This window comes from Mesocricetus auratus, unplaced genomic scaffold (genome assembly GCF_017639785.1).
Source record: "Mesocricetus auratus isolate SY011 unplaced genomic scaffold, BCM_Maur_2.0 Super-Scaffold_100676, whole genome shotgun sequence".
Taxonomy (NCBI): domain Eukaryota; kingdom Metazoa; phylum Chordata; class Mammalia; order Rodentia; family Cricetidae; genus Mesocricetus; species Mesocricetus auratus.
The window spans coordinates 17,588,507-17,615,276 of record NW_024429266.1 but is presented as its reverse complement, the minus strand read 5'-3'; the positions used below and the strand labels follow the sequence as shown (position 1 = coordinate 17,615,276).

General features: G+C 41.9%; 2 protein-coding genes across 2 annotated transcripts in view; both read right to left on the bottom strand.

The window, feature by feature from the left end:
* Positions 1-2,168: 2,168 nt before the first annotated feature.
* Opn3 (opsin 3) overlaps positions 2,169-26,770 on the bottom strand; it is a 28,706-nt gene continuing 4,104 nt past the window's right edge. The window contains exons 2-4 of the mRNA XM_005078169.4: positions 5,057-5,376; positions 3,381-3,632; positions 2,169-2,898 (exon numbers count right to left, since the gene is read on the bottom strand). Coding sequence (XP_005078226.1) covers positions 2,635-2,898; positions 3,381-3,632; positions 5,057-5,376 — 836 coding nt within the window. The 3' untranslated portion in view covers positions 2,169-2,634. The remainder of the gene's footprint in view (positions 2,899-3,380; positions 3,633-5,056; positions 5,377-26,770) is intronic.
* Positions 20,962-26,753, bottom strand: Chml (CHM like Rab escort protein). The gene has a single exon (XM_040738404.1). The coding sequence runs from the start codon at positions 26,747-26,749 to the stop codon at positions 24,884-24,886; it is 1,866 nt and encodes a 621-aa protein (XP_040594338.1). The 5' UTR covers positions 26,750-26,753; the 3' UTR covers positions 20,962-24,883.

Here is a 26,770-nt window from a genome sequence, read left to right as displayed (position 1 = left end):
GATTGGTTGTTTTTTGTTTTGTTTTGTTTTCGTCTATATAGGACATTATAGGAGCAACAACATTGAGGACAGAAAACCATATCTTGCCCAGTGTGCTACTTACTCTTTAGAGCAGTAGATAGGGCTTGTCTAGCCACAAGTTCAGAGTGCTTGCTAAAACCCAGGGCGTGAATGAGATGCAGGGTGTTCCAAGGAGTTCCAGGATGAATTTGTTTTATTTCCTGGTCTCCAGATACCAAATTACTACCTTTTGAAGATAAGACAGAGGTTATTAATGTCATCCTAAGTGAAGGAGAAAGGGTTGTTATTAGTAAGTGAAATATACACTAGAGTAAAAAGGAGATGGGAAGGCTGTCTTACAGGATCATGGAGACATAGTTCATTCCTTTTCAGATACACAGAAGTGATGCCTTGAACATCACACCATGACAGTTAACTTCATCTTCAAAATGCAGTGTGGAGACTCTTTCTTTGTTCTTTAGTAGGCTGACTGGTACACTAAGAAATTCTTTTCAACATTGTTAACTTTGAAAGCCATGATACTAGTTATATAGGAAATTAAGACTGAGGTAATAAAGATGAAGCAATTTGGCATTTTCCATGTTTGGGTCCTAATAATCTAGGTTTGGTGTGTTGGGAAAGAAAAAAAACATTGGTTTTATTATTTATTTATTTATTTATTTATTTATTTATTTATTTATTTATTTATTTATTTGGAAAGAGGATGTAGCTCAGTGGTAAAGCACATATCTAGTGTGCCCAGAGTCTTGGGTTAGATTCCTAGTATTGCAAAAGTAAACAAACATTGTTCCTTTTATTTATCTTAACTTCCTTGACTGCTGTTACTGTAATAGACAGACTGACAAAAAGAAACAAACTCAAATTTTGAAGCATATATATTTCAGATTCACATGGGAGATGCTCTGACCATGCGCTGGCTTAGGAGATGGAGAGATGGCTCAGCTTCAAGGGCATGAACTGCTCTCGCAGAAGCTTCTAGTTCTGTTCCCAGCACCCATGTCAGGCAGCTGCCCATAACTGGAGCTCCAGGAGATCCAATGCCTCTGGCTTCCTTGGGCTCCTGCACCCCTGTGCATATAACCACATATAGACTGCCCCCCATGATGAAAAAACTTTAGAAGTCGTAATTTCTAGAAGTAGCAAGGGATACACAGAAGGATTAGAGCAAAGAAAGGGAAGGGAGAAAATGATGTGATTTTATTTTAAGTATAAAAAGTATTTAAAAGAGGGGATCTGTATGGTACACAATGTGTGAGGAAACAGTTTAAATAAAAATCTAGTAAATTTTTAGAAACATATAAAAAAGTAAATTTTCATAGAAAGCCCAGTTTTACATCATCTTCAACAAGAAGCAATGTTATAGAGACACGATGAGACAGAGGAAAGGGATTGGAATCTGTGAAGCAGCAATCCTTAGATTACCTTGGCAAATCAGAGGAAGCTTTTCTTCTGTCATTTCTTCTCAGTGAGTTTCCACTCAAGGTGACCCTGCAAAATGGAGCATATTGGGGGCCAGTATATTTTGTTCTCCTCCAGGTATGAACAATGACATATGGGAAGATGTCCTTTCTACTAACATGGTCCACCCACTATCCAGGACCCTGCTGATAAGCAATGAAAATTTAAAAATACATTGTACAGAGCTAGTGAGGTGCCCAGCCTGACAACTGAGTCCAATCCCTGGGACTCAAGTGGTGGAAGGAGAGGACAGTTTCCACATGTTGTCCTCTGACTTCCACATGCACAATATGACATGAGTGAACATGCACACACACACACACACACACACAAATGAATAAATAAATGTGCCAAAGTCTAAATAATAATGGGTGGTTAATACACTAAAACCTTTATTTTCATCCTTCTCTCTGTGTAACTTTGTTTACTTGGAACTCCTCTGCGGGTGCAGGACTTTTGATAAAATAGTGGGAAATTATTAAAAGGAAAGGAGAGTTTGTCAAACTAATTTCTGAACTAAATAGATGGAGACACCCCTTTTCCCATGTGTGTTCTCCACTGTGGTATTATCAAACATCCACATGGCCAGCGCAAAGCATCTTTGCTTTTCTATAATGCTTCATACAGTACCTTCTGGAATTTAATCTGACTGCCCTGGCAGTCACACTACACACGACAACAGCCTTTGATTTCCAGATAAAAGTATAGATTGATTTATTACCTCCTTAATAAACTGATTTGGTCAAGCACACAGCATGACACAGAATAGGATCCAACACCATCACATAGTCCTGATGTCCCAGCCATTGCACACGTGTATGCGAGACAGTTATTTCAACAGTGAACTATCTTTGAGAAACAAAATGTGTTATGTGCTTTGGCAAATACGGTCATTCAAATGTTAAGTCCTGGCATAGTAGACAATGGCGCCAGATGCCCATCTTGTGCCACCAGGAGTTTCTCATCTAATAAAGCACCCATTGAATGAAAATAATTCGCCTTTCTCAGTCTCTTCTTGCAAACAGACAACATATGGCCAGTTCAGATTTCCTGCTAGGCCACGAGGTTCTGTTGTTACTATATCAAATGGGGACTCCAGGGCAGTCCTGACAGTAGACATTGTGTGGCAGCGATACAAGACTCCATCTTCCATTCTTACAAAGGACGAACTTGGATTACATTGGCCTTGGATGCATTGGTTCTGTCACTGTCATCAACGGACAGGGACTCATCACTGGTGATGATAAAAATGATGGAAGAGGAGTTGAAGGTCACTTTCTTCTTTGGCCTGTCCCTATCTTTCTGTGACACCACGATGGGCCTGATCTGCATTTCACTCTCAGCTGCTGGTAGGTTTTTAGCAGGGCGCTGGCATCTGAACAGTCGGAAGCATAGGAGCTGGAGAAGAGCCCTCCGAAACTGCAGAGAAAAATGGAGCAATAAAGTCAATTATTAAGTGAATACTTGGTCTTTAATCTGGAGTAAAATTCAAGGCAACTAGTTGAGATTTTAATCTCTCTCTCCTCTCTCTCCTCTCTCTCTCCCACCCCTCTGTGTGTGTGTATGTGTGTGTGTGTGTGTGTGTGTGTGTGCATGAACACATGTGTGTTGTCCTGTCCTGCAGAGGCCAGAAGAGGGCATTGGATCCTCTGGAGCCAAAGTTACAGATAGCTGTGAATCACCTGACACAGGTGCTAGAATTCAAATTCTAGTCCGATAGAAGATAGAAGGGTGGCAGGCACCCTTACCTCTGAGTATACTTATACAGAATGCTTAACTTGGAGTTTTTGCTTCTTTAGATTTGTTTTGTTTTATCCTTGACAATGTTCTATGCTGTCACACCACATAAAATCTATCTCTATTTGTCCCGGGGGTGAAAACAAGTCAATTCCAGAGCTTACCTTTCTGATCATGAAGATATAGATAACTGGATTGTACACAGTGCTCGATTTAGTGAAGAGATAAGAAACAACAGACACGGTTGGAGTGACCAGGTGTCCATAGCCATTAACCACCAAGAAGCGGGTCACAATGTAAGGCATCCAGCAGGTGAGAAAGACAAAGACCATTGAAAAGCACATTTTGGCCACTTTCTTTTCATATCTTAAAATCTTGATCACTTGAATTGTCTGGAGATCTTCAACACAGCGTAGCTGCAGGAAGTGAAGAAAGGATGGGACTGAAAATTATCCCTTTTCTTGTTAAGCAGATCAGCAGCCACCATTATTTGCCCTGCCTTCATGGAAAGAGACATGCACAGGACCACAGGAGACTGACTGACTTCTGAACTGAAGTTGGGCCCAGCCTTTATCTCACGGGGCTTCAGTTGAAACCTACTGAGGTTGAGCTATGCTGTGTGAGGGGTGAGGGGTGAGGGGGAGACGGAAGAGAAGGATCAGATGGGCACGCACGTCCCTCAGCTCCTATGTGGAGCTCAGACGACGGCCTCCAGTATAGGTCCTGCCTTCCACTTTGTCTGAGATGAGGTAGGGTCTCTCTGGCCTGCAAGTTTCTAGAGATTCTCCTGCCTCTGCCTCTCATATTGCTATAGGATTGCTGGTGTTACAGAAACACAACATTGCACTATACCCTGGCTCTACATAGATTCTGGGGATTCAAAATCAGACCCCCGCATGTGACCAGCAATTGCTTTACCAGCTTAAAGCTCCCTTTAATGGCTTTTAAATGCTTTTCTAAGGGCAAAGTACATTATTTTGTCTAGATCTTCAAATCCTTACAACACAGCCTGAAAGGCTTGTGGTCCAATGGAAACAATCTCTTCATGACTGAGGAAACCATTTTTGTCCAGAGCACTGATTCATAAATTCTCCATCCAGATAACAGACTCATGCCATGCTGGACTTACTACAGAGAGAAGCCTGCAGCTCGAGATGCAGGCAAATTATTTGCATGGAGTGCTCTGCTAAGGTAATAACATTGACTAAAATTGAGTCAAATCTCATTCTCAGTCACCTCCCCTGTCTTTAGTCCTTCCCTTGCATCTACTCTGATTGTAACTCATTTCCCAAATAGTCACTGATCAGTCATAAATATAAAACCATCACAGATACACAGTGTCTAGAAAATGGCACACTGCTGAAGTTAACGGTGCCATGTGGCCGTACCTCCTGCGTCAGTCACGGCACCTTCCTCCTGCCTGGCTCCCACATGAAACCTGCTTGGTGTGTGTATCCAGTCCCTGACAGCCTACCAATCTCTGGCAAGTGGGTTCATGTGATCATGAAATAAATATAACTATGGAAATTGTAACTTTGCCCCTGAGAATTCTTAACTTCCGAGAGTGCTGCATAACGCAAGGTTTGGGGATGGTATTGTCTAGCTGCCTTTTGCTTGTTTCTTTTGGTTTTAGAGGGTGCTGCACAGAGAGCAAATGTCATCCCTCCGTGATGTGCTTGGGGAATGACTCACAGTGCAAAGTTCTAGCAAATGTTAAGTCCTGCAGAGTTTTTGAACGTGGGGAAAGTAGCTGATTACATAGGAAGAGTTTGATTCTTTTCACACCCAGTGATGGGTATGGGCATGTTTCAGAGAGCGACCCCTGCAGCCTTCAACTCACCATTCGAACAGAGTACAGAATATGACCGTAGCAATGAGTTATGATGCCCAGGGGCACCGCCAGGCAGCCAAGAAACAAGAAGAGCACAAAGGAGGAGTCGTTGGCATCCTTAGATTTCCAGTCTACCGTACAGCCCAGTCCATGTACGTCTAGGATGTATCTGTTCCAGCCCAGCAGAGGTGCTCCTGCCCATGCCAGGGAGTACAGCCAGATATAGGTAATGGCCCTCCAGGTCCAGGAAAAATTGATCACTCTGGAATGCACCACACGGATATAACGTTCATAGGCCAGCACAGTGAGGGTGGTAATGGAAACAAATCCTGCAAGAAGAGAAAGAAAAGTAAAGTGTGGAGCAGGGAGAAATCACATGCAAACCACATGTCCCACCAGAAACGCTATACAGAGAATCTGGGGCCAATAGGATGCTTGAGAAACAGCAAGAGATCCTGAGTGGTAATGAACCAGGCTCCCCAGGAAAATAGACTGGAAACGTATTTACCTATAAAAGAAAATGTAGAATAAAAACGGTGTGTGGATTGTGGAACAAAGACCAAAGTCCTAAAATCAGCCCGGCACCAAATAATGCAGCTTCTGCACAAAGTTCCGCTCTGCTTCCGGGCCTGCGTGACACGTGACACAAGGGCTTGCCAGGACAGGAGCTGCTCTTTTTCGCCACACCTTCCACTCCGTGATGTTGGGAACCCTCTAAAACTACGAATCAAAATGGACCCTTCTTCCTTTTAAAATGTTTTGTCACAGTAACATAGAAGTAAACGACGCAGCCTGTAGGCAGACCTGGAGAAGAGCTCTCGGTGCACAAGGTGACACACTAGCCCCAGGTTGCAGACAGCAGCTCTCAGAGGGAAAGAGAACAAGTCTGGTCTTCCAAGAAGCAGCGAGAAAGGTGTGTGGGACCTGCTAAAAGCTCTGGTGACCTGTCCCAGACCTCTCAGCACCCTGCTACATAGCTTCCAGAGATTGAGGCAGTCCCAAATGAACACACAGGATGCTATATTAATTATGAAGCTGTTGGCTGTTTGCTATGATTTCTTAATGGCTAGCTCTGACTTAATTATTAACCCATAATTACTAATATATAGTTTTATAAGGTCTTATCTTACCCAGGACATAGCCTCATGCATCCTTTCTTCCTGGGATCACCCTTGACTACATTTCCCAGAATCCTCCTCGACTCCTAGTCCCACCTACCTTGCTTCCCTATTGGCCAACAGTGCTTTATTTCTCAATATATACACAGAAGGACTTCCTCCATCAGCAATTAGTGAAGTTCAATGAGTGAAAAGGCAGGGAATAACTCAAGACCAGGCGAGGGAGAGGACAGAAGGCGGGGCAAAGAAGTACTGCCAGGGTGACAGAACAGAATGGCAGTGTGAAATCATCACCTTGGTGATAAGTCGGGGTATTGGAAGTTGGTGGGCTTCCTTTTTGGCCTATTTAGGGAAAGGATTTTCTAATGTCAGCACAGTTTTGTTGTTTGTTTTAGCATGCTGTGTCTTAGCAAGCACAGTAAGTTTCAAGTGTTTTTATCTTAATCACCAGCATTCAGTACCATTCCAGGTAAATGTCAGCTCATGGTGAGGGGGACTGGAGCAAGCCCTGCTTTGCTCAGATCCTCCTGGACCAAACAAGTGGATAATGAACAGTAGCTGTAGTCTGACTGGTCTTTCAGGGTGACCCACTTGGAATGATCTAAACCACAGCCCCCTGGGGACATATTAGCAGCCCCTCCACCACTCCTGTGGGTTCTGAGTAAAAATTATTTACTGTAGATTGGGAAGATGGATCAGTTAGCAGAGTGTTACTCATGCAAACATGAGAACCTGGGTTTGATTCCCAGGACCTACATAAAAAGCTAGGCATGGTGGCACATGGAGGTAGGCATGGATTCCTGAAGCTTGCAAGCTACCCTATGTAGCCTACTCAATGAACTTTAGGTAGATAGCAGAGTTGACAGTGGATGCTGACCTCTGGCATACACATGTGTACCCACACACCTGAACACACACATACTCTCTCACACAGATTACGTGCTGTATTCTATTTAATTCCTGGAGCATCCCTCAGGAAGATGAAGATGGGCGGATGGGCTGTCTTGTCTCTGCTTCCCAGTCATTGTAGCAGATCATCAGGTGTTAAGTGTCATTTTTCCATATGGTAAGCGCGTTAAAAACAACATGGAATGCAAAAGAAGTAGCCACTAGCAAGTATGCATCAGGCTTATGGAAGTCACACCACATACAGTGTGTCACTCTTTTGAAAAGAGAAATCTGTGGCTCAGAAGAGTAAACGAGTACAGTAGGTATCAGAGACTATTTGGAGAAGCCAATTCTGACCTCAAAACTATTATTTCCTCCTTAATATCGTGTGTTTTCTCTCACGCATACTATCAGGAAAGGGGACTGTTATGAGGGATAGATGGAGTCCAATATGGGTGGGGAAGGCCAAGAGAGGATAAGGGGGGAATATCCCAAAGAACAATTATATATAGATATAAATATAAATATAGATATAGATATAGATATATTCCCTTTAAGGAAACTTGTACCAACAAAATTATATACGAAAGCCCCCTACTGTCCATTTTACAAAACAGCTTTTGGCTCCAATTTGAGTGCAAGTGGAAACAGGTTGACGGCACCTATTGCACATCAAGATACCACCTGCCATTCACCACCTCCTGTCCGTCATTGCCCACAAGAAACAGATTGATAGGAACATCAGAGAAAGTGCAACAGTGACATCCCAGACAGTACAGCAGTGACATCCCAGTCAGTACAACAGTAAATTCCCAGATAGTACAACAGTAAATTCCCAGATAGTACAACAGTGCCGTCTATAAACTTACCAAAGGCTGGGAACACGAACACATGGATTTATTAAAACATCAGAAAACCTCTGAAGATTTGTAAAACATACCAGACCTACGAAGAGTGCAGCACCCTCACAGAGACCCTGTAAAGAGGGCACTGTGAGGGCCACACTGACCTGTCATTGAACCATCCATCAAGGGACAGACAAGCAGAGAACTCCTATATTAGTGCTTCAGTCCAGCTGAGTTCCCCATTACTTGACACTGGCCTACTCAAATTGCTGTCTGTGTGTCCATGGACTGGTTTTAGGTATGTCCCTCAGTGAACTTTTAGGGGGAAATCCCCATTTACCACCTGATGCCTATGTATGAAATGCTGTGTTGAACTCTGGTAAATTAGGCTTGATAGCAAGTGTTGTCTGACTGGCCTTCAATAGTAACTTGTAATGATATTCGTTTCTTTTGTATTTTCATCTACATTTTAAATTATCCTGTGTTGTAATCCTGGAGGCTCCCTCCTTCCTGCAAAGCCACACCCACGGTCAGACTAACTTTTAGTTGAGAAGGGGAAGGAGCAGGGTGACAGAGGAAAGTAGTGTCTGAGGGACTGGAAGGTCTCCAGGGAAGAATGCACAGGGAGCAGAGAACTGAGAACTGGGAACTTGGAAACAAGTGCAGTGCAGCTGCTGGAAGATCTATATCCCTTAGACTCGGAAGACGGCACTCTACCAAGTCAACTCCCAGTAGTGCTGCGCACACCATACCTAGTTCTGCGCGCTGCTGCAAGCTCACAGCTTTGATAAATGCTGATGACAGTCTCTTAGCATGGAGGAGACAGCTGTGCAAACAATTGCAAATGAGGTTAGTTGCTAAACAGTTGAGTCTGGGACCTGGTAAGGCAAGGGATTCGGGGCTCACTCTGCCTGGGGAATACTGGGATAAGTGGATTTTGAACAGATGAATACGAAGAGTTTATGAATTGATGCCAGTGTGTATAGAAAGCAGACAGAGCTAAGGGCTGGGGAGATAGAGCTGTAGGTAAAGTTCTTGCTGCGCAAGTGTCAGGACCTGAGTTCTGATCCCAACAGACCACATAAAAGTGGGTGCAGCAACACGATCTGTAATCCCAGCCCTTCTACAGTGAGACGGGAGGTGAAGACGAGAGAATCCCTGGAAGTTTGTAGGCCAGCTAGCGTGGTGGAGGAAATGGTGAACCAGAGACCTGTCCCAAAGATGGAAGGCAAGGACCTATACCTGAGGTTGTCCTCTGATATGTGTGCATCCATACTGACACATAAGAACACCAAACATATATACACCGTACACACAAAAATGTAAAAATATATAAACCCAAGATGCAAAAGAGGCATTCAAATGTTAATCCTCCACATCAGCGTGAACCAAAGGATTCTTTGAGATACAGCTTGATTACTAATTCATTTACAGTATTTACCAACAAACTTTTAATATACACACAACACACTAAGCAATAAGATAAAAATCATAAACAGAAATAGTTATGAAGTGATTTAATAAATTCAATAATAAAGGAATATGTTTAAGGCCACAGTCCTATGACAAAGTCAAGCTTATTTTCTAAGTACCCATTTGATCCCACAAAATAATTCATCTATCTGGTAAAAAAACAAAATGGTGTGTGTGTGTGTGTGTTTGTGTGTGTGTGAATTTAGAACATGAACGAACTTGGTAAAATGGTAATGCATAAAGTATTTTTGTACATCTCAGAGTAAGTTGCTTCGGGCTGGTGCAGAGTGAGCAGAAGGAGGGTAAATGGGGAGTACTCTTGAGCTTCCACACTTCCTGAGTCAAACTCAGAAGAACCAAGTTATTTCCGACTTTGGCCACTAGATGGTCACATCGAGTAGCGTATTTCTAGATCAGCAATTTTGTACCCAACAGAACACAGGCCTAGAGAGTTGCTGTCTGCCTGGTGGGTCAGATGTTTGTGTGTTAGAAGAGTTGGTGTGGCAGCCAGCGCCCATCCCTTGAAGCAACTTCAGGGTAAAGTAGTAGGAGAAACTCCTTGGTGAAGTAGTAAGAAGGACTGGAGACTATCTATGAGAAATTGGCGTTTTAACCCAGGGGTGGGGGTGGGGGGTGGGGAGTGCCTCCTGATCCTATCCAGAAAGAGGTGAGGCTGAGCTCTCTGCTTATCTGCATACAGCCATTTGAAACCAAGTTTGTTTCGTAAAAACAATACTCGGTTCCTTCTATGGGAAATGTAAACATGCGTGCTGCCTTTTATATCAAAGGGTTAAGTAGAACAAAACCCAATTGCATTTTATTTAAAATGCCAAGGTAGAAATTTAAAACTTTCACCAGAGTCAGCACTTCTCTTGACATCGAGGCTGCACTCAGTGTTTAAAACTGCACTCTGCCCAGCAACTGTGTCGCTTTAAATTAGCCAGTGTGAAGTGGCGATCTGACCACTCAGAATGACACAGGACCTTCATGTTAGGGTTTAAAAATCCAGTGGGGCCTCCGCTGGGTACGTTTGCCCGCTTGATCAAGCATCCTTCTGAAGAAGTAAAACTGTTGCCTTCCAATGGATCATGTGATCATTTTAGTAAGACATCCCCCTCCCCCAGTCCCGTTTCTTACAGTCAGTAGCCTCTATTCATATTTGAACTTTAAGGAATAGAGGTACCTTTAATACATTTAAAAACACTCACTTGATAGATTATTTACAATGTCTGTTTGTTGCAGAAGCTCCCCTGGCCCCTTCACCGAAGGTGTTAATTCAACCCACTAACAGAGAGGGGCACTACTTACAGTGTGTCAGGGATGGTCCCGGGTTTTATTTAATGCCCTCAACGCCATGAGGCACACAGAAGGTACTGTTGCCATTGCTGTTTACAGATAAGAAAACTGAAGCAAAATGACAAAGTGTCTCACCGGCTTCAGGCCCTAACAAGCAAGCCAGTCAAGGTTCAAACCCCATGGCCTGCTTCCAAAGTCCAAGCTTGGGAATCGTCAACACTTCTCTGCAAGTGAAGCATGCTGTTCAGAAAGGAGATTTAGCCTGCTCACTGCTGACGACCTGTATTCCATCACTGTGTTTATCTTCGGTATCAGAAGAGGTCACTTTGGAAGCTCAGCATTTTCCAGTGTTGGAACAATTGGTTTCCATTTAAGCAATAAAGGCAAAATGACAGCTGGTTTTTATTTTTACTTTTTCTGGTGTACCTCTTTTAGATTAAAAAAAAACCACTCTAGTGAGTATTCTCCGTTTTCCTGCCCATTCCCCACCCTTTCTCAAATTCCACTTTCAACTATTTCTTCCAAAACACAAATCTTTCCAGATAGCACACAGACCCAGCTCAAAAAAAAAATTAAAAGGCACAGCATAAAATGCTTAAAAGATTATGCTAAAAACATATATTTCAGGGACTGAAGAGATGGTTCGGTGGCTAAGAGTCATTATTGCTGAGGACCCAGGTTCAGTTCTGAGCACCCACTTTGTGGTTCCCAGCTATCTGTAACTCCTGTTCTGGGGGATCAGACGTGGTCTTCTGACCTCCGAGGGCACCAGGCAAATGCATATATGCAGGTAAAAATTCATCCAAATAAAAATTTTCATAAAAAAAACGATTTCAGATAAACACCTCAAACAGATCTGTTGTTCACTGCCCGGTAGAAACGGAGCCACTCTGCGCCTATAGTGGCGTAAAATCTGGGAGCTGCCTGTGGAGGCCATCTCCTCAGAAGAGTCACTCAGCCAGGCAGTGCTTAGGCTTCCGCCTATGGCTGCCTTCTCACAGCTCGAACATCGGCTACTGTTTTGGTTCTTGTTCACACTGCCCTCACTAGTATTGCCTGTGGTTTTGTCCGTCAAATATGGTAATTTTTTAAAGGAAGGAGGGATAAGTAATTGTTGACGCAGCTGGTAAAACACTGGCTATGGGTACCCTAGGCTCCCTGCGGCAGCTTGGAAGAAACGCCGAGGAAACACCATGATGTCTCTTTCCATGATCTCATCTTGCTATTTAGGTCTTCTTATAGCAGCTCTCATTGGTCTCTGACCCCCTTGATTAGCTCTGTCTTTCTGTAGCCCCACTAGGACAGATGCCCGAGTTTTAAACTATTTACCTCGACCCAAGTTGATGGTCTTTTAGCGCCTTCCTCCTCCTCTTTTCCAGGGCCACTGCTGCTGAGGGATACATCCCCATTAGAACCTGGTCTGAGCTTTGTTCTTGCTTCCCAGAGGATGCCCAATCAGGGAGGAGAATAGACTGAATGTGTGCCGAGTGTGAGGCCACAGGATCTTGCTTGATTGACAACTCTTGATCCAGGGCCTTTTCTGGATTGTTTCCCTAGAAAGATTTGCCCAAAGCAAGTTGCTGTCATCAAGAGGAAAGCTGAAAGTTTCTTGAAATCCATGAAAATAAATCTACTTATGAATGAATAATGCATCTAGTTTCCAAGTATATTCCAGCATGGTAGATTATCTGTTTGGTGCCAAGGGAACAAAATCTGAGATAGACCAAATGAGAAAATCAAAAATATTAGGGAAACTTTAAGGTGCAGCTTAGTGGTAGGGTTCCTGGCTAGCCTGTGCCTAGCACCACAAAAAGAAATAGAAAGCATAAGGGAATCTGAGAAGTACCTAATTATATTTCCATTCAGTGACTTTATAATTTACAAAACTCTCAAGAGAGCCAGGTTGTATAGCAGATGGTAGCAACACTATTTTAAGTGACTTTCTATTATCATGCTATGACTCAAACAGAGAATACCCAACTAGCCTGGGGGACCAGGCCATTTTTCTAAGAACGAAGAGCTAAAGATGTGTGCGCATGTTAGTAATTAATCGACTAGAAAATATAAACCAGCCAGGGTCATAGCAGGAGATGGGGAGGGAAGATAAGGAACCTGAGGGATGTGTTAAAGGAAGGCACTGATATATAGTCTGGGAGGTAAAACAGGGACAAAACGTCTCCTGCTTAAAGCATTAATTTGTCAGGTGACTGTGTGGGAAGTTTAATGTGAAATCCATCTTGGTGACTAGGATGGGGATTTGGGATAGGCAAGAAAATCATTTCCTCCAAAGTCTAGTCATACTGAGTCTCCAGTGGCAAAGGGAGGAGGACAAACAGAAAAACGGGTGGCTAACGAGGGACCTTTATAATGGTTTTGTCCAAGGCACAAAGCAAGGCTAGAAGTTATCAGCACAAGGATGGTTCCAGAACCACTCACTCTTTCAAAGCTTCTCTTGCTCACTGCCAAGGGACGATTTATCTTTCCTTTTCTGTTAAGAGAAGCTTTTTCCTTGAGAGAATGCCTTCCCGCCAGCCTGGTTCTAGAGCCGCATCAGTCCCAAATAAACACACAGGAGGCTATATTCATTATGAAGCTGTTGGCCTTGCTTATCTCTTACTGGCTAGCTCTGCTTTAATTACCCCATAATTGTTAATCTAAGTATGTCTCTTACCGGAGAATAGTTCCGGGGTCCTACCTCATGGCGTTACATCTCGACTCTCTTGTGTTTCTCCTACCCAGAATCCTCCTGGATTCCTAGCCCCTCCTATCTAGGTTTTCTATTGGCCAGACAGTACTTTATTGACAAATGCACAGGCAAATAACAGGAGGTGTGGGAAGGGGCGCCATTGGACTGATGAATGCATTTCCACAATAGACAGACAAGGTAGATCTTTACAGCAGGGAAACGAGGTTCTGGGGCTCAATGGAGCCCCGAAAAGGAAGATTATCCGGTCATTCCCAGTGACAGTGGAGGACAGCCTCTCCCAGGACAATTAGAAGATCCACTGCCCATTGTAAATAATACGGCACTGGATAATACATTAGCTCCAGAGGATGAATCAATTACATCAGGAGGAGATACAAAACATATATTTTGGCAAACTTCTATACAATATTATAGACCCAAACTTTCGGTTAAGGTAAATAATAGGGTGATTTACGGATTGCTGGACACCGGAAGTGACGTCACTATCCTTAATCAGCAGTCCTGGCCACACAACTGGGCTTTAAAAGAGGTTAATGTTCAATTCTTAGGGATTGGAACCCTATCTGAAGTTAAACAGAGTGTAAGATGGATTGACTTTATTGGGCCAGAAGGACAGAGAGGAAGGTTAAAGCCATATGTTGCAGATATTGCTATAAACCTCTGGGGTCGTGATCTACTCCAGCAATGGAATACGCAGATTAAAATTCTTCCTGTATCAGCTAGGAATTATAGACAAGCTCTTAGTGGTAGTAAGAATATAGTAAGACAGTACAGAAAACAGATGACAAATGCACAGGCAAATAACAGGGCTTCCCCAACACTTTTCCTCAGAGGAGCAGCCTTTCCTTCCCTGGAATTGCGTTTCCATCTTCCTTCACAGAGCTCGTGAGGGTCTCCCAGGAGGTGCTCTCAAACGCTGACTCCAACACTTAGCCCATGAAAATGTGAATTTAGCGTAAAAGGTTCCTTGATGATTTTGACTTTCGGACCAACTAATCCAGGTTCATTGGGATAAATGCCAAATCCCCCTTAGTGTAATCTCATGGGATTTTTTTTCTCATTTTCCAAGATGTCTACAACAGGCTCGCTCATTAGGAAGACAGATGAGAGCATAAAATCTTTCTGTATCACCCTTTGCCAGAATGACTGCAGACAACCTATGACTGTGCCGTCTTCCCCCAACCATCTCCATAATCAACTGAACTGTTTCCATCACGGTTCTCACCCCTGCAGCAGAGCAATGGTACCACTACGTCCTCTTGTCTGGGCAGCGCCCTCCCTGGAGACATACTTTAGAGCTTAGCATTCTGTGGGATGAGTGTTCGAGAGGCCTTTGCACACGTGGCAGGTCATCAGCTGTTTTCTTTTCTCACTGAGTCATATTAGTTTACTTACCTCTGGATTTTGATGGAGTTGGGGGGCTTTTTCATCCTAAGAATCATTCTGTATCTTTGAAAATAAATGTGTGTTTTCAGTAGAGAACACATATACATATGTGTGCATATATACACATATATCTTTCTATCTGGAAGATGGGCTCAAGTGTGTATAATTCAAAGGACAGCCAGGGATGGTGACTGTCAGCTGCTGGAGGCAAAGGTCTATGAACGAGGGGCACAATGTCCAAAGGAGCTCTGTATTTCTTGTGCAACTGTGTGATAGTGGGTTGTTTTGAAGCCTCACAAGGGAGAGTGTAACAGAGTTATAGCATGAGGGATGCCTTGGGAGTCAGCAGTGGTGCTCAGTGTCACAGCCTCTCATACTCAGCCTTTGAGTATACGGACTATCAGGAAAAACAGATGAGGGAGGTGGAGGCCAGGGTCCTCGGGAATTATCAGTTAAAGAATGGGGGAGGGGGTAAGGACAACACCCAGAGGTTTTGGATACTGTTCATGAGGGGGAGGCTGCGGAGGGCACAGTGCATAGGTCAGTATTGGACAAGATCCAGAAATACACAGTGTGGTTGTACAGAGATGTGGAGACTATCCATCCCCCTTGTGGCAACCTTGGCAGAGATATGAGCTATGGTGAGTAGAGGGTTTGCAGGGTGTGGACCCTGGATGGTTTGTCAGTGGCACATTTCTATATTGTTTTTTCTTTCTGATTTCACACTGTGGACCTTTAGATCTCTTGCAGCTGGCCATTCATCTGACAGTGGTGCAAGGAGAGACAATTTAACACTGACTGAGTTCTGTATCCTCCACTTTTTGTGTGATCTAGAATGGGTTAACTTTTATTTCACTATCATTAAAGTGGAGGCAATAATGCTATCTAGAGGCCCCACAGAAGTAGAATGAGAATTGAATTCATTAGTACTCACAAAGGACTTATAATATCATCTGGCCAATGTTATATAAGGCAATGTGTTGGGGAGGGATGTTATAATCCATCTAGCTATATTTTTATATATATCAGCAATGCTTTAAGACAAATTGATAGTAATCTTTATGAGCAAGTGTACAAATGTGAATGCTGCAACACACTTTACCAAAACAGCCATCAAAAATAAAATTCCCAGAAACATATCAGATATTCATGCTATTCCTTCTTTGTATGCTATTCCTTCCTTATATGGCACATTACACAACCTGCCTCCACCCACTCAATGATCTCTGGAAGTCTACTGATCCTCAATACTAGAGAGATGCCTGGAGATTTTTAAAGAAATTCCCAGTGATTGCACACCCATCCTTCAGGCAAAGTCTATAAGTGTAGTCTCATGAGTGGACATATCCAACACTAAAGCAAAGTCGACACTAAATTAAGTAAGCTCTTACTGATATTCCCCTTGGCTTCTAATCTCTCTCCTATACTATGTGTGTGCCATGTGCTTTTCTCTAATGAGGAAAAGGTAAATGGATTGTGATACGTAACTGGAAGCCCAAAGTGGTGCAGTCTCCATGCATAGGTAGGTGCCTAATAAAAAACAAATAGGAGCCCTATAGTATGACTCTGAAATGTCAGAGGCTGGGTTCAGTGAGAACCTACTCTGGGACAGTTATAAAGGAACTGACTGTCCTTGCCTATGAAGGGAAAATATACTTAGTAATCTTAACAGCCTACAACTAAAAGAAAGGTGGGAGTTCATGTCAAGTCAAACAAGGACTTCGTTTCTACCATGCTTCTGTCATGGAATGCTTTCCCTTGTATCATCTTATGGAAATCCTTTTCATCCTTCAGATCCAGCCCAAATCCCTTAAATCCTTTTCATCCTTCAGATCCAGCCCAAATCCCTTCTCATTTGTGAAACATTCTCAGATCTCCCTACATGTAACTTTCCTGGGCATTCATTGGTCTATGCCTATTTTCCCAGTCATTCATACAGCCTGGTATAAGATAGTGGCTAACAGCCGCACTGCTTACCTTCCAGTGATGCTGGGAATTAATGAACAGTCTATCTGATCCCCATGTGGAAACATCAGGGTTTACTATCACAGGGCTGCTTAAAAAATAATTAATATGGGGAGGAGACAAGGACAGTTCCTGGAATGTATGCAGTTCTGGTGGCCCTAAACTGGATCTGATCCCTCTCTGGAGATAAGGCACGTGGGTTACAGTATCAGATGGGCAGAGTTTGCAGCACAGTCATGCCCCCCTACCACTTACCAACCGGGTGACATTCGTCGAATTCCTTGCCTTCAAAGTGTCTGTTTTCCCTTCTGCAAAATGAGGTCAATCAAAGCACCTACCCTGGGTGGTTAGTAAGGATGACAGAAAAGATAACAAGAACTTACAGGAGCAACTGGGTTACAGTAAGTGCCCGGTGTTTGTTGGCATCCATACTCCTAAAATTTAGCCTAGACACTGGGATAACCAGTGAGTGCTGGTTGTCTTGGAGCCTCTGCATCTAGCTGTGGTACAGTCTCAAGGCTTTTCTGTGTTAAGAATGCGTATCCCATCATGATTAGGCATCTCCTACAGTTAATGCCTTCTACTAACTACCTGTCTGCAGCACTGTCTCAACACCTGGCGAACCCTGTCAATGCAACCACAGTTCCATTGTGGGCAACTTATTTCATTTTCTGATGGCTCCTCTAAAACTCACGGGAGCCTGCTGGATGCATGTAATGAGAATTTTCACATGATACCCTTCCAAAGAGCATTTTGAAATATGCTGTTTTCATATGCTATAGTTTTTTATCTGTAGCATATGAAAAAAATCCTCATCTCTAAATGTCTTGGAATTATTCTATTTCTTGGAAATATTTTTTTTAATCTGTGGAAGTTCTAATTCATAACTGAAGATTCGAGGATGGGTAGGGCGTGTTAACTGATTCTCTGAATTGTTTGCATGATCAGAAATCTCCAGGAGGAAGTCACTGTTAGCTCATAATAGAAGGGAGATCGGTGGCTGCAGGGGATAAATATGAAGCAGCCCAGTGGAAGGATTAGGATTCCTGCTGATAATGACAAAGAACAAGTGACTGAGTTAGAAATCCTGAGGACAACAGGCAGATGATGGGCACAGGGAAATGAGGTTCCAAAGGACATTCATTTGTTCTGGGATCCTTAATCTTGGCAGCAGTGATGTCTGTGCTGGGTAAACTTGTTGTGAGGTGGCCTCCTTGAGCATTGCATGAGGACAGCACCCCACCTCAGTCTCACAACACACTACATGCTGTTAGCTTTCCCCTTCCCATTTTGTCAGCAAAGACTCCCTACATTCCCCAGTGCCTCCTGGAAGGCAGATGTCTTGGTTTGAGAATCACTGACTGCCCTAATGGTAGAAAATTAATAAAAATATTAATTGAACATCTTAAAATTAAAATTTGTAGTTTTAAAAATGGTCTTATTGGTTCATTCTAGGCTGATTCTAAAATAGGAAAATTCATAATTATTGACTGCCTGGAAGTAAGAACACTGCATCTTCAGCAAGATATTCTATGGCATTTCTTCTTTAAGATGTGTGAGGCCTGAGATTTATTCATAAGGTTTAACTATAAGCCTAAAACATACTGATGCTAACTTACAAAGACTGTTTTAACTAGGTTGACATAATAGTATATATGAGATAAATAAAGGAACAAGTAAATCTCGAAAGACAGAGGGTCCGGGGACTTTAACTATATGGCATTCAGCAAAAACAAGTGGAGTGGGACATGGTGATGCACACCCATAATCTTGGAACTTGAAAGGTGGAGGGTTACAAGTTCCAGATCATTCTTAGCTACACAGCAAGTACAAGGTCATCTTAGGCTATAGAGATGCTGCCTAGAAAGGCCAAAACCAAGTAATACTCTGGTATGAAACCTTCTGAGCGGATGCCCCCTAGAATTATTTCCTATGAACTATAAAATGCTTAAAGATGCCATGTCCTTCTGAGTGAACTACAAACACCCACCTTCCTGACGCCCTGCCAATCATAAGCTTCACCATTCTTCCTCTTGTGGGTATGCCTTTGAAGTAGTTCTAAGGAGTGTATAAAGGATTAAATACATGTTCAGCAACAGTAAATGCTAAAATCACAGGACAGTAAGAATACTTAATGTAAAGCTCTTGACAGCAATACCAGGACAAAGAAGTTTTGTATGTGTGGATAATTAACTTCCCCCTTCCTTTCAACCCTGACCAGTCTGCTTAAGTTGTGCAAATTTTAATTCATAGGATATCTGTTAGAAAGTAAGTCCTCAGAGCCATCACTTTTCAAGTCGTGATTTATGTGCTTTGCACACCCATGTGGAACAACCTACTCTATTCAGGGCAAGCAGAAACACAGCATCTTAAGAGATGCTGGTCCATCTAAATATTAAGCAGGAGTCCAGGCACATCACTTGGATCCCAGGTCTCACTGCAAAATGGATAAAGATTTGCCGTTCCTTACCTTACAATGACACCTCGAGGGAGCAAGTCAGTGTCCTACACACACTGTAGTAAACTGCCATTCCAGTGCCCATGAAATAATCAAGTAGACTCACCCATGATTTACATGAGCAAAGCTTACAGAAACCCGAAGATATTGCTCCCCCTGTTAAAATATGAATGTGTTCTTTCATTGGTTAAAAAACGAAGTATCTCATTCTAATACAGGCTAGGACAGGGAGTTGAGGATGTAACTCAGCTGGAGAATGCTTGTCTTGCAGGAGACACCCTGCGTTCAGTTTCCAGCACCCCACAAATTAGGTGTGGCACTGCACACCTGCAATCTCAGTAGAGAGAGGAGGATCAGAAGTTCTTCATTTGAAATCCAAGTTCAAAGACAACCTGGAAATGTGAAATCTTGTCTCAAAAACAAAAACATAAACAGTAATAATAAAAGTTAAAAAGATTGTTGAGATGGCTCAGCAGATTACGGGCCTGTCAACCAGCCCAAGGACTTCACTTAAATCCCTAGAAACTTTGTAGTAGAAGGACTGTAGCAGCCCCCACCCCAAACAAATACATAAATGTAAATTAAGGCAAAATCAGTGGAACAAGACTTCAACGAGATCTATCACAAAGGCAACTAGAACTGATCTTAAACAGGGCACTATTTTTGGTACTTTAAACGCTCTACACTCCACTTCTGTCTTAGTTGTATATACTCTCACCTCCCTCAACACTCAGCATCCTGTGCTTTGGGCTCAGTTTCCCGTGATTCCTCTTCCCCAGACAGGACACACAGCTGAGAATGGTGGATAGGGCAGATTTCTACAAGTAAGCAGCTTGTTTCCAACTATGCAACTCAAAGCTTTGGCACCCTCTTAAAGAAATGCCATGGGGGGGGTAAGTTTGGATGTTCTTACAAGCTGTCACTCTAAAAAGAACAGCTTACAGGATAAAATTGAAAAAAAAAAGATGGCATGTATCACCAGTCAGAGGGTTGTTTTTAGTTTTCAGATTAAGGACAAGGGTGGTGGGTAGAAAATGTCGTGCTTGTGAGCAGGCAGGACACCTTACCTTAGGGTAACATTCCAGCAGGCTTCTCAAGTAGAGAACATGTCCTGTTTGCTTTCATATTTTTAAGCCCTAAACTGACTGATGCCAACCCATAGTCTCACTGGGTGTTTAGATGATGCTTGTCAGGTTGCATCGCTTCAGATCACTCAAGCTGACTGAAGACAGTACTGACCTGCATCCACAGTCCCTAGATGTGCCCTCTGCAATGCAAAGGACTCCCTGAAACTGGTGGACACCTGTGAACTGACCTCATTTCCATGGCCCTCATACTCCATAGTGATGGATGACTTTAGATTTGGATTACTATGTAATTCTCATTCTCTATCTCTTGAGACAGGATGTCTATATAGCCTTGGATGGTTTGTTATGCTGGCCTCAAACTTACAGCAATTCTCCTACTTCAGCCTCCCGAGTTTTGGCATTACAGGCATGCACCATAAGCTGGACCCTGGAAGATCTTCACATTGATGAGCCGGAATGTACCTGCAATTTCTATGATTAGCTCTTAAAGTCAGACAACTGAGAAAAAACACGGAAGATAAAAGTTCATCTTCATCAAACTTCCTTCCTACAAAGTCCTGAGAAAACTTTTAGACACACATTCTTGGAAATTACCTTTTACTTTAACAGTTAGAAATGTATTTTCTTTTTAATTTAAAGAATTTATATGGTTTCAAGAAATCAGTATTTAGTCATCAATCAAGCAAACCATTTCACCAGTTAATCTTTTATTTTTATTATACACATCAATATTTTACAGAAATAAAGATATTAAGTATTAACCTGCAATTACATGCCTTCTGATTTCTTCCAGTGTAGCGATCTAAATTTTTATACAAATGTAACCAATACACAATAATTTTGGTTGTAAACTAACATCTTTTTGATTGTCAAACTGTTTACATACAATCTTACATATGACATTTAACTCTCTGTAAGGTTACTATAGCACTAGCAACACACCAAATTTTATTCATTTGTTAGTCAGCAGGTTAAAAAAAAAACTTACAAATGGAATTTCTGAAACATCTTTTTAGAAGTAGCTTTATTTATTCATTTGTTCATTCTGAGTATTTTCCTGGACATGTGCCACTCAAAGTGATGCCAAAAATATCAGTTATAGAGGTCTGGTTAATCTCTTGAATAGTTCTTCAAAATGACCCTATCACTTTATACTCTGCTCAAGAAGAGTAGAAAGCCTACAGGATTTGCACCCACTAAAAAAATCTTAAAAAAAAAAAAACAAGCTGTCAGTGGTGGTGTACGCCTTTAATCCCAGCACTTGGGAATTCGAGGCTAGCCTGGTCTACAGAGCAAGTTCCAGGACAGCTGGTGCTACAGAGAAGCCCTGTCATGGAAAATCAAAAAATAAAATAAAATAATAAAAACACCCATGCAATAGAAACAGCTTCTTTATTCTACCTTCTCTCCTTGTTCTATTTTTTTTTTTTACTTTATTTTATCTACCTTGTCAATGTTCACCTGCCAGAACATTCCTTGTCATCATTACTGAGGTAAAAATTGTATTCTTATTACTTTCATGTTTAACATTTCAATTAACAAATAAAGTGTATTATTGGGTAAAAATGGCCCACAATTTATCTCCATACTGATCCAGTCTCCCTATGAGCAACTTCTAAATACTTTCCCCCCCCAGTAGCTGAGAAGTCTTAACTTCCTTGAACTCAGCACCACAGAACAATTAGACAGGTTGTATATGACACCTTAAGGAGTTGAAGGGCAAAGTCCTGTATTTTTCCCCTCTAAAACTGAAGACATCTTTCATTGCTTACTTTCCTGTGTAATTTATCACAATTCTGGCAAATTCATAAAGCATAAGGTTGACATCACAAATGATATTATAATAAATATCAGCTATAAGTATCACATGCTGGCATTACTTTGGATACGGATTCTTAAGCATTATCCAACTTAATCTTCACAATAATTCTGTTAAGTATTATTTCTGTTTCATAGATGGTAAATGGAAGCTTAACGTGACTGCCTTCAGATCAGACAACTAATAATATATGATGTGTGGTCTCCCTGTGTTTATAGCATTTCCTTTAAGGCAAACATCTCTCATGGTAGCATACTCATATTTTAAATTTAGCTCCTTCATTAAACCTTATATTTAAGTATCTTTCTTAAATCGCTCTAATACAGCTACAAACATTTTAAAGATGTTCATATATATTAATATCAATACTTCTTAAAATTCCATCCCTATTGGAATTTAGAAATGATATTTCAAAAAAACAATGTATCTTGCAGCTTATGAAATTATCTTCTGTTCATAACATATTTATATGATAATATAGGTTTAGTGAGGTATAAAGTCATGGAAATACAATGTATTTGCACTGGTTTCTTTTTACATCTTTACTTTGTATTTTTATTCCAGTGACAACTTTTTTCAGCCATATACAGATAAAAATAGTACCAAAGCTGTTCATTCTGCTTGAGAAATGGTGCATACTGGCTTTCCCAATATAAATGCAAGTAAGTTTTAATTAGTTGCTTATCGTGTTATGAAAAGCCCATGAATTCATTAGCAAACATAATTAAACCAAATGGGAGCATCTAGTTAGTGCAGTTAATATTATGGGTTCTTATCTCTTGTTCTGTTCATGCTGATGCAGGGCTGCTCTTACTGGACACAAGCCTTCTCAGCCTGAGACACTGTTTCTGATGACTGTTACCTCCTTGGCCAACATTTCACTCTACAGCTTTCACCTTGTCAGAATGAGAGATGTGGTCAGACTTGTAGTATGAAGCCCTAACTGAGTCACAGGTAATTAGTGAAAGGCAGCATTTATGCTTTTCCTCCTTAAAAACCTGAAAACTACCACGAAATCCATTCTAACTTATCAGAAAATTAGATAATGTCCCTTATATTTTTAAAATACTTTTTGTTCCCTTACTTCACTTCCACTTAATGTTTGGAAAACAAAAACAACAACAAACCCCTGCTTTGACCTAGTCTAACCCTTATTTCTATTACATTCAGCTCTGTCTTTTGTAACTTCTGTTTATCTTTTACAATTATGCCTTCTTTTAATGTCTTTTGAAAAGACTGTGGTCTGACAAACTATGAATTTAATTCTCTTAAATTGGTGACTTTAAATCTCTTAATTGCTTCTTCTAGGTCATTTCAGATTATCTCAGTTGTTCTGCTACATTTAATCCTTAAGATCTATACAATACTATGGATTATTATATTAAAAAACACTGAGACCAATGGATGGCTTTCTACCCTTAGCACACTGGCATTCATTTAAATGTGTCATCTCACTTCTCTCACTGAAGGGCATATCCTAGAGTATCCTCAGACCACACTGTAGTCTGCTCACACACTGTGCCTCTTCTCACAGTAGAGGGCTTTCACTGCTGGGATGCCACAGATGGTTCTAGAGCGTAAGCTTCCCATTCTCCGGGTAACAGACGTGTAGTAGAAGTGATGGACTCTGTCAGTTACCAATGTTTATTAAGGATAAGGCCAACCAGGTATCCTGGCTTCACCCTGAGAAGCCTGGATAGGGAAATTTGTAACTTTACAGGCATCTGTAATCCCACGTTAAGATGCACCACAATTCTTCCCTGGGAACTCCTTTCTGAAAATTTCTAAACACCTATCCTAAAATACCTTTTTCTAGGGTCACTTATTAATTTATGTTAGCCTGAGTTAATTGTTAGTTCTTTTAAGTGTTATTGTCAACTCTATAGAAATTTTCTGAATGAATTTGTCCCTTTAATTTTCTTTATAATATGCTTCTTCCTTTGGTATATAGTGGGGTTGGTTTTGCTTTGAAATGAGTCTCAACACTAGCCCAGACTGGCCTGGATTTTACAGCAATCCTCCTGCCCTGAATGACAGCACTACATAAATAAGCAACCATACCTAGATTGCAATATATCTTGTAAATATGAGGTTCTTCAACGACTAAGGGGCACTCTTTTTGTGAAGTAGCAGGCGAGGGTAGTCTCACTGCCTCCTCAGTGACAAAAGTTAAGCAGGTGAAATCACATGTAAATATCAACCCAAGATACAGGCTCATGCATGGCCAAGCTTCTAAACAGTTGTGTTTTATCATACTAGCACTTGTATTAGCTGCTACTCCTACTACCAGCTCTATGTGTTTACATAATATACAAAGAACTCACACCATTTATGATTTATGTGTTCCTCTATGCACTCGAGATGGTAGCAACAGTAGTAGCAGTCTGCAGACATCAATTTTATATAGACAATGATAAAACCTAAACACAGAAGCAAGTGCGATACTACCTCAAGCAAAGTTGCTAATGCGGGACCCAAAAGCAAAATAAAGCTAATGACATTCAGAGATTCTGGATTCCTGAAGCTATTTCTGGAAAAGGTGAGCCACCACAAACCAGATGCTGACAGATTAGCAGAGCTGTTAGGTACCCAGCGTCTCGGTGTTGAAGACATGTGAATGGCTCTTGTCACAAATGGCAACTGTCTTTCAATGACAATACTATGAGGCCAGGATGAAAATACTTTCAGTCAGTTTCAATTTCTAAGGTGTTCTGGGCTTTAGAAGTCCTTACTGTGTCCTTGGGGTGTCTAGCTGGGTGGTAAGTGTGTTACTGACTCAAGGATGTCTGGTTGCTAACCCTCACCTTCAAAGATAATGTCTTCTGGATTTGGTGGAGGAGGGCAGAACTCTTCGCTGGGAAAGATCTCCTGGAACAGTGTTTCTGCTTGCTTGACGGCATGCTCATTGCCCAGTCCACAGTCAGGCCCAGAGCAGATGTACACATTGGAAGGTAAGCCACAGTACGAGCTTCGGCTCACTCCTGAGGAATCTCTCATATTAAAATAAAGGGCCCACAAGAGTCTTGGTTTTCTGAGTTCTTCCTCGTCTGTTTCTGCTTCTGCCAAAGGAATGAATAACTGCTTCACCACTGGTTCCAAGTCTTCTCGGGCTGTTTTTGAAGAAACACAGGTCAGGTGGACAAGATAGCTGTCCTTCATGCACGTCATAGTTGATGAGCATAACTCCATGACCCGAACAGAGCCGCTTCCTGGCTTTAGCGGAGGCACTACCAGAATGGAAATCTGATGGTCTGAATCTGTCTTTAGGATGGACTGATCTGTGATCAGCACAGCCCTCGAGATCTGCTTATACTGCACATCTGAACATGTCTCCTTAGAAAGGTAACTGTCCTCCACAATAAAATAGCTGGCACTTATTCTCTGACCCAAGTGGTCAATGATCCCTTTACATCTTCCAGAGTCTTTATCAACTACAAGGCATTGGACTTTATGGCGAAGACAATAGATCCCACCAAACACTGCGCACATCCTGCAGAAACACTGGGGAATTTCCCCTTGCCCATATAAAGGAAATATAAAGGGAGTGTTGCCAAACCTTCCAAGACACTGAAGGAAGGTTTTTGTTGCTTTAAGGCCATCTAATGTAGTGCAGGATGACTCTGATGTCATTGCAATTGAGTGTAGTATGAAATGTTGGAGGTTGGGTGTTAACTTTTTAGTTTTTAGGTACTCAGAAAATGAACATTGCTTGAAATCTTGGTATTCATCAGAATGCTGCTCATAGTCTAAACAGAATGTGAGAAATTTCATTAACATTCTCTTTTCAACCATAGTGAGCTCTTTACTATTAAAGACATCTGCTCTGGAGCAAGGCACCTGTTCTACCTTCCCTTCCCGAAATGCAAGGATCCTAGTGACATTCTTAAATTCTGCATAACGACTAACATTTGATTTGATGAGAAGATCAATCAATGATCCTTGAGAATACAACAGCTTCGATACCAAGTCAATATTAAATCTCCGGCTCTCCTTAATCATTTGAGGGTAAGTAATCCTATTTCTCTTTGGTTGTTCGGTGCTGTCTTCTATATCAAGTTTGTCTTCATCTTTATCTCCATCTGAAACTGTCTGGATGCAAGTTTCATCTCCACCATCCTTTTCTTTCTCTAGTGAGTTCTCGGTGTCAGCTAAGGATGGTGCAGGCTCTGTATCACTTCTCTCTGTATGTCTAGAAGGTGCTTCATGGCTTGAAAAGTCTGCTGTGTACCCTTCTTTAGGCAAACCTGAAGAATCCAGAGAGTCAGCCAGGGTAGCAGATGCCTTTGGGGAAGGACTTCTCTGCAGAGCATCGGTCTCTTGAGTGCTGTCCCCAACATCTTGACTGGCGTAACAGAAAACTTCTGTGTGCTGAATAGTCTCATCTTTCTTGCAAAGAGCGATGGCAACTTCTGTTTCATGAATCAGGTCTTGCCATGAGGTGGTCGTGTCTTCCTCACTGTCATGGTTCTGTTGATAGTCCTTCAGCCAGGAGAGCAAACCTGTAAAGCTGAAACTTGCCCAATTCCCTCCATAGTAACTTCTTGAGTCAACATGGAGGACTCGCTGTCCACTTCTCGAACATGCAGCTGCCAGGATGGACTCAGGCAAACCTGTCCCTATTATAACTACATCAAACTCTGTAGGAAGCTTGTCTGCCATCCTAGGAGCTGAGGCTTCAGG

Bases quoted from the DNA above. Each gene is read 5' to 3' on its own strand.
- Chml (XM_040738404.1), bottom strand. From the start codon at position 26,749: ATGGCAGACAAGCTTCCTACAGAGTTTGATGTAGTTATAATAGGGACA.